The sequence below is a fragment of the Citrus clementina genome, unplaced genomic scaffold (assembly GCF_000493195.1).
Source record: "Citrus clementina cultivar Clemenules unplaced genomic scaffold, Citrus_clementina_v1.0 scaffold_2, whole genome shotgun sequence".
In the NCBI taxonomy this organism is placed as follows: domain Eukaryota; kingdom Viridiplantae; phylum Streptophyta; class Magnoliopsida; order Sapindales; family Rutaceae; genus Citrus; species Citrus x clementina.
Window position 1 is genome coordinate 25,680,214 of NW_006262688.1, and position 13,121 is coordinate 25,693,334.

Genomic DNA, 13,121 nt, shown 5'->3' on the forward strand with positions numbered 1-13,121 from the left:
TGAGGTCATTGGAAAAAATAAAATGATGTAAAAGAATACCTAAATAGATGGACTAGAAAAGTTAGTTGGGAGCAAACATGATAACTCTATCAGCTAGCCATGCAATTGTACTCCCAACAGATTCTTCAATTGCAGTAATATAAGGTGTTACTTTCCACAAAAACTTTAGCGGCTGCCTAGCTATATCCACCCAAACTCTTACAGCATTAGAACCAAGAGGAATGTGATGAACAAGTGCATTTGGATCACTTGATGACCAACGCTATTCAGCCACAACTGTATCAGACCCCTCCAAATCAAGCATTTTACACTTAGTAATGTTCGGGATTGCCTTCACACTCTTTAACAGCAACACAAAGACAATTTAATTAAGAAAAAAAATATTAGTAATAAGCCTTCAGCATTTTATTTTTCATACTTTCACTAAACTTAAAAGTGTAAATAATGTTCTTACCATTGGAGAAGTCAAAGGTGTTTTCGGAGGATTCTCACTTGCTTTGGTTTCATGAAAATGACTCTAAAATGAAAAATAAAAAGTCAGTAATTAAATATTATAACAAATACATAAAAGTGAGTAAAACATAGTACATGCCTGCCTTTTTTGTAACCCCTCAACTAAACTTCGCATATCGGACAATGCTTTCTTCATTTCATCTTGTTCTTGTTTCATTTCAGCATTTTCTTTTTTAATTTCATCATGTTATTGTGTCAACTTAGCTATAATGTTGTCCTTTTGTGATAGTATGGCCAACTTTGAAATGGTGACTCCTTTGTCGATAGCTCTTAAATGAGAATTGTCAGGCCCAAGTACTTGTGAGAGAGCATCATCTCTTAGATTATTTAAAGAATGTTGTGATGGATCTTGCAAAGTTTCTTTTAATTTATCCTGAAAATTTATTTAAAAGTAATATTCATCATGAAAAGATGATAAAAACAAGCATATCAATTAAATAAATGGATATTCTTACAATAGTCTCTCCAGCTGGAATGTTCACAGGTTGACCGTCCTTTTTTGTATGTACTCATATCCATACATCAACTCTAGGCACTTCAGTTTTTCCACTACTTTTTTTCTGTAACAGAAAATAGTTTAGAAATGATTGCTCAGCTAAAATCCTATTCTAAAAGAAATATTTTTTTACCATATCTTCTGTCATTCTAGCAAGTCCTCTACGACCTGTTGTTTGTGGGATTTGTTTCTTCCTAATCTTTTTAAATCTCACTTCTTTCTTGCACAATTAATATAAACTTTGTTCAGTAGCATAGTTACAGCCATAATTACATAATTTAATATAGTAATACACTTACTTTAAATTTTTCACTTGTTTTTTCTTTCACAAAACTTTTCCACTCGCTCATTGATGAGATGTTATCAGGTCTTAACTTCATTCTTTCTTGTTCATTTTTGCTTGCAATATCTTCTAAACTAACCTTGATTTTGAAGCCCTCCAAAGCCCAGCCATCTCCTAGAACACATAAGTTATTTGCCATTGTCCATCCAATTTGTATCTCTTCTGCAATTTATATTTAATTGAAAATACAAAATAATTTTAATTTCCATTCAATTATGTATTTTCATCCAAATGATATATACTTAAATTACAATAGAGCTACATACCTTAATACATTCCCATAACACTTCTTTCAAATTCAAAGGAAGTTTCCTCCAATATGAAATTGTATACGGTACATGCTCTCGTACAAGAGATCCTAAAAAAGATGATAACGAGGTAGATCCCTCACCAATAGATCCATCTTGCAAGCCCACAGGTTGGGCAACTATCCATATTCTCTTTTTCTTTTCTAAACAAGCAACAATCATTTACACAGGCATGTATCTTCTCATACCCTAAATCAAATGTCTTTAACAATTTTCTCACTGAGTAAACTGATCTAAGAAACACATTATCCACAGGTAGCATATCATGCAGCAGTTCTAACAATCCATCAAAACTCTTGTCAGACCATTTGTTTACAACTTTATGTTTGTACAAAGCTATAGTGGCTGATAATTTTGTGTGTCTTGTACAACTTGGATACAATGGAGTTTCTGCATCTTCTAATCTTTGAGTGAAGTCTTCATCTTTTCCTAGTGTAGGTGTTACATAATCTTCATTTTCCATATTTGCATTTGCATATAAATTATGTGTGTCTGACATTTTCACTTCTTTAGGATTTTCATCTATACTTAGTTTCTCCCCATGATGAAACCAAGTTATGTAAGTAAGATCCATTCCTTTAAAAATCAAGTGCTCATAAACAGTCTCCACATGATGATGACTTAGATTTCGTTAATCTTTATAGGGACACAAAATCTTATCTACATTCCCTGCATTTCTTTTGGCCAAATTCACAAAATTCGAAGTAGCTTGCATATACTTGTTAGTAGCTCTACCAAATCATAGTATTAATTACATATTAGTAATAATGTATATTTTTTATATAGTTTTATTATCTTGCTTAAATATCATCTTTTATTACCTGTTAAGGTGGATCCAATCTTTATTCATCATCATATGTCCAATAATCCTGGTACCACAAATATATATCATTTAACCACTTGAAATTATTTTTAATTTACATACATATAAATATATTAACCCTGTACAATGAGAGTCATTTTAATTTATATACTTCATATATTCATCTATGCGAAAGCATATAAATCATTACTTCACGTGTGAGCAACATTTATCATTAACTATGAAAAAAATTAAAATTTAAATGATCTATGCTAATGCTCTCTCTCAGTTTATGATTCATTTCATCAGTTAAAATTTATATTATTTATAACTACCTAGATATAATGTAGAATAAAGCCGTGAATGATTAAAGTCTTACATATATATTTTGTCTGTCATTACCCAAACAAACATAAAACACACAAAAAGAAAGAATTAATTTAAGAATACAAAACATAAAAGTCACAATACAAAACGATTAATAATTATTAAAAGATGTTGCTGTAAACAAATTTTAAAACATATTAAAATAAAATAAATAGTACCAGAAAATTGTATTGGCTGCACTTTTGTTCTTTGACTTTAAATTTCTTCACCAAACCTGCCTCAGAATTGATATGCACGTTGCTGCAAGTCTATTGAGTATGAAGTTGATAATTCCTCAATCAAAGGCTAACACTACACATACCAAACAAGAATTTTGAGATTCTATAATTAAAATTATGTTAATACTGACAATCATAAATCAAAACCCAAGACCAATTTGATCAAAAGAGAAAGAAATCATAACCGGCCAATCTATAATAACGGCATATAAGTTAAAAAATTATATTGATGCAGCTAATTGTAGATATTGCTAGAATGCTAGGGATTAAGAGAAAAAAATAATAATAATAAATTATAAAACTATCAATAATCCAAAATCAATTAACAAGATAACATGACTTTTCCATTTAAATGTTCAACCATCAGACCCATATATAATAGTAAATAATTTAATCATTAATTGCTCAAGTGGATGGAAGAAAAAACACCCAGATTGGGGATGTGCATTTGCTTTGACCTTGGGTATAATGAAATTGAAGTTGCACGAGTAACGGAGCAAGAATCCTTACCAAATCAATGATACCACTTCTAAATCATCCAAAATCCAAGTAATCTTTCTCAAATCAACAAACATACGTGAAGTGCCCATGGAATCGTTGTTCATCTTTCTCTATTTTTATCTTTTTTTTTTCAGATTTAGTTGGAATTAGAGTTGGAGAGAACAATGGGCATGGAGAAGAGATAGCAGAGGAGAATTGTCTAGAAAGGGATCGCGGGAAGTGAAATAAAATAATGGGCATTTTTAATTTTTTTATAAAGTACCCGCCTTTTACTAAAACTACCCGTTTTATATATCTTTAGCTTAATTTTTAGCCCATTTTTTATTTTTATAATTTTACTATTTTATAAAAATTTTAAATGCTTTTATATTTACTCACAAAAAATAATGTTATTATATTTGACAATAATATTATGGATCCTGGTATTTAAGTTTCAACTTGAGACCCAATACTATTTATCACACGTTTATTCGATGATGAATTTCATAACTTATAAAATTAGTTATTCGCCATTAAATAGATGAGTGCCACATCTGTTGAGACTTAGATGCTGGGATACCTAACATAATATTATATTTAATACTATCTTGTAGAATTTTTAGAATGTTAAATTATTAATTGATATTCTATTTACCTTATTTTCATATCACCAATAGGCATTGACGGTCTAATGCTTCAATCATTTTGTCTTGTAGCAATTTTCAAATGCTATTGTATTTTATCAATCAGAATGCTACCAATGGAATGCTACCAATGCTATTTTAAAATATTATTACATTTATTACTATTCCTTAACATTTTTCAAATGCTATTTTATTTAATCTTATCTTGTAGCATTTCCTAGATGCTATATAATTCAATATTATATGTAGCATATACAAAAATGCTACCAGTAATTATCAAGTGTCATTAAAACCAAAATGTAATGGCTTTCATACTACAAAGGTAGCGTTACTTTAGAAAATATTACAATAAATTAATATTTGGTAACATTCTTTAAAAAATGCTACAATATAATGTTACCAAAGACCATATTTGTTGTAGTGTTATTTAGTTAAATTGGATGAATTTTATCTCAACTCATTAAAAAGTAGAACAAGTTAGAATTTCAATAACCCTATCAAACCCAACTCATGCCCACCCTTATATCATTCTATCTAAATCATAAAATGTCAATAATCCAACTCTTTAACCATTTTCACGTTGGATTTAAGTTGAGGCAATTGACTTAAACTAAATAACATAAATTCCAAATAAATGTGAAATAAGACAAAAAAATTTTAAACCACACGTATGACTCGTACATTGAAGGTAAAACGGGTAAATTAGCATTACAGTGGTAAATTGGTCTACAAAATAAAAAAAAATAAAAAATAGAAAAAACTAGTAAATTGATAGAAAATGTAGTAAATTAATGTTGGAGTTGTAATTTGTACGAAAAACTTGTAAACAAAACAAAAACTTTTAAAATGACATAAAACTAGTAAATTGACATTAAGTGTGAAATAAAATAAAAAATATGTAAACCACAAATAAAACTAGTAAATTAATGAAAAAAATGGTAAATTAATGTTCGAGTTGTAAATTGTAAGAAGAACTTGTAAGAAGAACTTGTAAGCAAGACAAAAACTTAGAAAAATGACATAAAACTAGTAAATTGACATTAATTGTGAAATAAAACAAAAAATGTGTAAATCACACACAAAACTAGTAAATTGATGGAAACATGAGTAAATTAATGTTGGAGTTGTAATTTGTACGAAAAACTTGTAAACAAAACAAAAACTTAGAAAAATGACATAGAACTAGTAAATTCACATTAAGTGTGAAATAAAACAAAAAATATGTAAACCACACATAAAACTAGTAAATGTATGGAAAAAATGGTAAATTAATGTTCGAGTTGTAAATTGTAAGAAGAACTTGTAAACAAGACAAAAACTTAGAAAAATGACATAGAACTTGTAAATTCACATTAAGTGTGAAATAAAACAAAAAATATGTAAATTACACATAAAACTAGTAAATTAATGAAAAACATGGTAAATTAATGTTGGAATTGTAATTTGCACGAAGAACTTGTAAACAAAACAAAAACTTATAAAAATGACATAGAACTAGTAAATTGACATTAATTGTGAAATAAAACAAAAAAATGTGTAAATCACACATAAAACTAATAAATTGATGAAAAAAATGAGTAAATTAATGCTAGAGTTGTAATTTGTACGAAAAATTTGTAAACAAAACAAAAACTTAGAAAAATGACATAGAACTAGTAAATTCACATTAAGTGAGAAATAAAACATAAAATATGTAAACCACACATAAAACTAATAAATTAATGAAAAAATAGGTAAATTAATGTTACAGGTGTAAATTGTAAGAAGAACTTGTAAATAAAACAAAAACTTGTAAATGTTGCATAAAACTTGTAAATCAACATTAACTTGTAAAAGTTTCATAAAACTTGTAAATCACAGATAAAATTGGTAAATGTAACCTGGAACTTGAACAAAAAAGAGTAATTACCTGCTACTTAGGTAACAGGTTACCTATTTATTTAGAATTAATGGTAGAGATTTTTTATTCAAATTTAACGGTCCACGTCCATTACGGCATCAATGCCATAAATTTAGTTACGGCATTATAGAATGACCCATATATATAATCATACTTTTTTGTTATAAGATTGTCTAAAATTAGTATTTTTAATGAAATGTGAATGAATAGTGATTACAAGTGAATTGGATAAAAAAATGATTAAATTTAGCTTAAAAAATAAAAAAATATAACTAATATAAAAGAAAAATATTAAATTTCTTGAACTGAATCATATAAATCAAATCGATACTTCAAGAGCTATGGCTGAGTAATGCAATGGGACATACACATGTCCCACTACCTGTCTCACTAAATTTCAGATATGTTTCGAAAGCTATAACTTAAGCTACATGTGTCCATTTTAGGCGTATAATATACCGTTTTGAAACTTACAACGAGACAAATCAAATCCAAAATCATATACTCCATAAAATCAGTGGGTTTATGTGCAACAAGCAGTGGGACAGGTGCCTGTCGCACATAAACACAGTGTGTTTATGTGAGACATGCACATGTTCCACTGCCTGTCTCATTTGTTCTAGACTTCTTTTTTGCCCTTTTTTTTGTGTTTTCAATGATTTTTCTTTATTTCTCAACTCAAACTAAGTACTTTAACAAATCACATTGTTTTATGAATGAAAAATAACAACATTTGCAACAAAACCTACTTTAATTTCAAACTTACTTGATAAAATCAATAGATTAAAGGTTTACATTATGTAAGAGAATAAACTAATTTTAAGAAGCTCTCCAATTGATGATTATATCTTCAATTATGCAATGTTTGTTTGATGGAATTTGTTGATTTATTGAGAGTGATGAAGTTTGTTGAGAGTGATGAAGGTTTGTTGAGAGTGATGAAGGTTTGTTAAGTTGTTGAGAAAGATCCGTATTTAATTGTGCTGGAATTGAAAAAGTGGCATGCCTTTGTAAATTTGATGAAAGTGATGAGGGTAATTTAATCCAAAAATAGGGTGTTTGGCTAGTTATGATAGAAAAAACTTTGGGAGGTTAAAATTAAAAAACGCAAAAATTTTATGGCAATTTTAATAAATTTATTGTGTATTGCTCTAATTTAAAATTTAGTTAGCTAGCTCATTCATTATGATTGATTTTTTTTTTTAAAGATCTTGGTAACTGAAATTTGGTTGAGACTTGGATTTGCTTATACTCCATAACTCTTGGCTAATTGTAGTAATATGCAATCTGCCTTGTCAGTAGTCAATTACTGTTGATATTCTGGTCAACGCTATGCGGCTTTCTAACTCAAGTGTTCTCTTAAATTGGACTTGGACGCTCGGTTAGCCAACCCGCCACGTCTAAATAGACAGATAATTCAGTTTAGCTGGGAATTTGCTTTGATGGGGTGAGAGGTCAGTTTGAAGTTTGAGGATTACAGTTGCTACTGTGACCTCAGCTTATTTTAGATGCTGAGGCTTGCTTGCAAACTCTGTTTAGGGGATTTGTAAGGACTAATAGCTTGCCATATCGGTTAAGGCGATTGGACTCACTATTTTAACTGCTGAGGTTTGATTTGTCTTATTTTCGAGTTCTTTGTAGTATGCATGGGAACTCCTAACTCGGCTGAATCCATGCCAACTTAAAGATGGATTTTTGGGGTTGTATTTATTTGACTTGGTGCTGGGTTTACTGAATATTATAACAATATTATTGCTCAGATCCATGGCTGCTTAATTTGATTCAATCTAATTAACACTCTGCTCATTTATGGTTTCTCAAAGGTAGGATACTTCAGCTTCACACCGTTTGCTTATTTATGTTATTCATTAGCATCTGGTTTGAGTTTGTTGACCATTTATCTGCTACACTACCTGTGCAACATTTTCTTTGAAGTAACACTATTAGATGCTTTTGTTTAAACTTTTGCTCAATATTAAGCCTCTTCTGGTTAAAGCACAAATTTATTGCCCATAGCATCATGTTCTTTCTGTTGTATGATGGATTCTTTTTTAAATGAAAGTTGACATGTTCTGAGTTATTGCTTCGATTCTGGCATGTACCTTTGTTAATCATTTCAAAACCTATCCAATTGGTCTTATCCCTAAAACAGTGGCAAAATCATGGACCATAAAATTGTAGTTGCGGTCACCATCAAGCCCCAGCAATTGCATGTTGTCACCGTCTTTTCCCTGCCTCGACTGAGAGAATATTGTTTTATTCCTGGAGATGAGATCAGTTAGCGTTTCCTTCAATGCTACAAACTCCCGTTCAATTTGGATAGCCGGACTGGCATGTTTGCTTTTCAGATAGAAGACGAACTTTATTTGGTCGTAGCTTGATGGGATTCATATTCTAATTCTGCAGCTCCTGACAAGACTTGTAAGAATCACTCTTTGCTGCGCTGCTCCTACCCGGGATATGTCTTACAAAATAATTGATTTGATTCCATTCAAGGATTGCTTCCAAGGGACGATTTTCTTGCCTTCAGTCTTTAGCTTTTGCAGGTTGCAATACTCCTATAGCTTAATGTTTTGAATGAAGGTTTTTGCTTTCCTCAAACTAATTCTATGCTGTCTCGGTGGGAGATTCGTTATGAAACGTCATTACACATCCAATAAATTGGACATTCTTTAGTCGTCATTGTCATATTCAAGCCTTCTACTAGAAGCCCATTGAGCTTTAGCGAAATCCCACTGAGCCAGCAAATTGAGAAAACCAAAGCCAATCCCATACCTGCATGGGCTCACAATCACAAGTCACATTCATTGCATGAATATGACAATGCCATACCCACATGAAGGTTCACATTAAAATTTTATGCAACTACTATAAAAGGGAGGATCCGTAAGGAGCGTTTGTAACAGAGGTACTGTAACTTTTAAATTACGGTTGTTGTAGAAAAAAAATTATAATTATGAAACAAAAGTTAATAATATGTAGTAAATATAAATTTTAAATAATAATTCTGACAAAATTATTAAAGATATAATATGTTCTCCATTATACAAGTAAAAAATCATATTAACATAACTTTCGAACTACAGCAACTAGTGTTTACCAAACACTTTACTGTTGTAGTTTTTAAGCTACAGCTGTCTAACCTCAATCTCAAACGCACCTTAAGTTACATCTATTATAAGTTACAACCAAATTTGTCTTTTTCGACTTGGTTATTGTAAAATTTCATTGAGCCCCTTACACTATGTTTTATTTTATTAAAACCCTTATAGTATCAAATTTGCCCCTATAATTTTTAAAATCCTAAAACACCCTCCATTTAATTAAAAATATAATAATTATTAAATGGATTATTATTATTATATTATCATAATTATAAATATAATTATAATTTTTAAATAGATTATTATTATTAACAACAATAAAAGTATTATAATAAATTAATATATTAACAATAGTTGATAATAATTTTTTAGTTAAATTGTTAATAATAATAACTAACAATTATTATTATTATTAATTAATTTAAAAAAAATTAAATGGAACGACACATTAGTTATCATAGCACACTAATATTAATAAAAAAATAAAAATATTCTTAAATTAGTAGTAAAAAAAGCGCTTTCCTCTCTTGAAGAATTATTGTATCTCATTTTTCATCACTCATCATCAACAAAATTTTTAAGGATACTACCATTCATCTTCTTTATAATATCATCTCATAATAATTAATGTTTTCATGATAAAAGGATTAACAAAATAAAAAAACAAATTCCCTTTGAATCCATCCCTCTCCACTATTAATTTCTCTTCATCAATAACCTTTATTGAAAATTAAATCCACCATTAGAATCATCAGAGAGAGAGAGAGAGAGAGAAGGGGGGGAGGAGAAATGGGAAAAAATATATGAAATGATTACACTTTTATAATGAGGTCATTAAACGGGAATCGAAATTAGTTGGAATAAGAATGAGTAAGAATCGAAATGAGGAATTGGAATCAGAATAATTTATTTACTTAAACTGCAGGAATCGTAATTAGAATGAGATGTATTACCATTGATGTGTTTACTTGTCTTAGAATCAAAATCAGAATGAGTTAAATTGTAATAAATTACGATTAAATTCTTAATTTTTTTAGAAGAAAATATTTAATTAATTTTTATCATAATTATTATTTTGTATTTTAATTATTTTGATTATTATTATTCAAAAATTAATTAATTATTATTATTATTGTTAATTATTATTATTATTAACAATTTAACTAAAAAATATTATTAATTATTGTTAATATATTAATTAATTATAATACTTTTATTGTTGTTAATAATAATCTATTTAAAAATTATAATTATAATTATAATTACGATAATATAATTATTTACAATTATGAATAATTATTATAATTATAATAATAATCCACTTAATAATATTATATTTATAATTCGATGGAGGGTATTTTGGAAATTTTAAAATTATAGAGGACAAATTTGATACTATAAGGTTTTTGCTGAAATAAAACATAGTGTAAGGGCTCAAAGAAATTTTACAATAACCAAGTTAGAAAAGACAAAATTGGTTGTAACTTACTATAGATGTAACTTAGGCGGATCCTTTAAAATCTAGACATTTCCCTTTTGGCCTAGTAGTCTAGTGAAACCTCCGTGTCGATACCACCATTATTAGTTGGAAAAAGAAAGAAATGTTTATTATACCTACTCTAGGGATGGCAATTGCACGCCCGCAAACCTGTTCAAACCCACCCATCAAAATCCGTCTGCTACAGATAATTTTACGGGTTGCGGACGGGTTTGGTATTATAAATTAAAATCCGCACTTGGATGTGGGTGAATTTGGTATTAGTCTAATATCCGGTGGATACCTGCATGAATATCCACTAGACTTGCAATATGTTTTTTAAATATTTTTAATTTAATTTTAATTAAAAATATTTAAATCTAAAAAATATAAAAAAATAATGCAATTATGCAAAGTGCCGAATAACCAAAGTGTTTTTGCATGGTCTATTTTTCTTTAACTTAATGCATGAATTATTTCATTATTATAATTTTTTTCTTCGAATTAATAGTTGAAAAGTATTATTCTTTGGAAAATATTAATCTTAATTATTATTGTAGGCATCATGTTGGATGGGTGCTAATGATGGTGAATGAAATGAATATCTTCTCTTGGAGCTTGTGTTGAATGATAATATACTAATTAGTATAAAATACACAAATCCTTTAAAAAAATCACAAATTAGTATATAAAAATAGCAATTATTATCATTTGTGTTGGATTGATGCTAAAATTTTAATTTTTCATTTACATTAGTTAAATTTAAAATTGAGTATGGTATGTGGAATTTGAGATTATTATTGTAAATTTATGTATTGAACATTTATGATTTTAAATGTACAAACCCGTAAAAAACCGCAGGATACCATTACGGGTTTAGTAATAGTCAAAACCCGCAGCGGGTGATTTTCTTAAAAAAATTAAAACCTGCTGCGGGTTGCGGGTGAGTTTGATAATCTAAATTTTATACGGGTTTGGATTTAATAGTGACAAACTCGTTGCGGGCGGTGCCCATTACCATCTCTAAGTCATACTCCTAGTTCCATGTGTATATCTTTGTTGCCTTACATAAACACACCACCCCCCCCCACCCCCCCCCTTCCCCTTTTAGTTGGGAGGGAGGAGCGGCTGTTAATGACTGAACTAATTGCCCTCTTATTAAGGCCAAAACCTCTTGCCTCGCTGAGGTCAATGGCGCAATCTTTCACGTGGATTTGAAAATAGAAGTTTTCATTTTTCTATGAATCATATTTTCGAATTGAGCTTCAGCTTCATGTAGATTATCAGAACCTAACAGATTTTTAATCATAATATATATAATCAGATCCGCAAATTTTCCTTCGTCAAGTTGTCTCAACATTTGAAGAAAAAAATTTAAAAAGATTGATTAATCCCTTTCGACAAGGCATTCAACTGTTTTTGAATGTCATTTTCACTTCACATATATGTGGTTCTTTGTCCACCTGAGTTTGTTATTTGTACATGTGAGTAACACACATTAAATCAGAATGAGCGGCCACTATTCATCCAGGACCTGCTTAAATCTCCTTGGACAGTGATTCACTTAAAACCCGTAGGTAGCAGTAACAATATCTTCAAAAACACAATAACAAGCTTAAAGATTCTGCCATGGATAAGTAATATTTGATCTTGATCTCTCTCATAAGTTTATCTCCGCATACAAGTTATGTCATGGAATCTAACATTTATTTTTTTCATCATTTTGATTTTTTTCAGAGAAAAATCTGAGGCTACGGCAATCAGTCAAAAGACTTTAGATGAACTAGTGAACTTGCTGTCAAGCTCCAACAAAGGGGACATTTGCGATGACATAATAGACGTCCATCTAAAAGCCCTAGACGATCTGGTCAACGTCAACTCCCTCTTCACAATAGCAGTATTCGTGGGATTATCCTTAGCTTCCCGAGACCAACGGTCTCTGGATGACCGCCTCGAGTGCGATCCAGACGTTAGCGTCGGGAAAAGACTCATCTTATACGAAGTTATATCATTCGCCTGCTTCCTCCTGTCGAGTCTATGCTCCAAGTCACTCAAAGTACTCATCAACTTGAAAAAAATCAAGAGAAAGATCAAACTCAAGCGGATACAGAAGCTAGAGGGGCCGTTTAAAAATATTCTTCTGTCAGGGACCTGGAGGCTATTCTTGCTGGTGCTATCGATTGTGGCGTCGTTTATTGGGATCGTTTTCGTGACGCTGTCAATGGTGAATGTGATTCAGGTGAAAGTGGGGAAGCTGTCCTGTGGGAGTGTCTATGCTTTGACTTCGGTGGCTTCATTGTGTGGTATTGTTCTTCTATCTCTCCTGCTTTATGCGCCATCCATGGTGTTCGCTGTAATTGCAACTGCCCCAAGACATTAATGTCTCAGTCATCTGTGCAACATCATGCTATGTCACTGTAATTGAGTAAAAGTTCAGAAGTGAACTAGT

General features: G+C 30.1%; 1 protein-coding gene and 2 long non-coding RNA genes across 7 annotated transcripts in view; 1 reads left to right on the forward strand and 2 right to left on the reverse strand.

Moving 5' to 3' along the window:
* LOC18051651 overlaps positions 1-514 on the reverse strand; it is a 1,184-nt gene extending 670 nt beyond the window's left edge. The window contains exons 1-2 of the long non-coding RNA XR_002907080.1: positions 455-514; positions 40-340 (exon numbers count right to left, since the gene is read on the reverse strand). This is a non-coding gene — a long non-coding RNA (uncharacterized LOC18051651). The remainder of the gene's footprint in view (positions 1-39; positions 341-454) is intronic.
* Positions 515-530: 16 nt separating this feature from the next.
* Positions 531-3,793, reverse strand: LOC112100781. Of its 5 annotated transcripts, none has more exons than XR_002907078.1 (7): positions 3,578-3,793; positions 3,008-3,140; positions 2,482-2,529; positions 1,619-1,710; positions 1,143-1,514; positions 969-1,073; positions 531-886 (listed from the first exon to the last, which is right to left on the reverse strand). It is a non-coding gene; the product is annotated as an uncharacterized LOC112100781 (long non-coding RNA). The 5 variants fall into 5 exon arrangements; XR_002907076.1 differs by having other exon boundaries at positions 1,143-1,225; positions 1,309-1,514; positions 1,619-2,529; XR_002907079.1 differs by lacking the exon at positions 2,482-2,529.
* An 8,508-nt stretch (positions 3,794-12,301) lies between these two features.
* LOC18051653 lies at positions 12,302-13,052 on the forward strand. Its single transcript, XM_006447902.2, has 2 exons — positions 12,302-12,309; positions 12,410-13,052. Exons 1-2 carry the CDS (start codon positions 12,302-12,304, stop codon positions 13,050-13,052), a joined length of 651 nt encoding a protein of 216 aa, XP_006447965.2.
* The last annotated feature ends 69 nt before the right edge of the window (positions 13,053-13,121 follow it).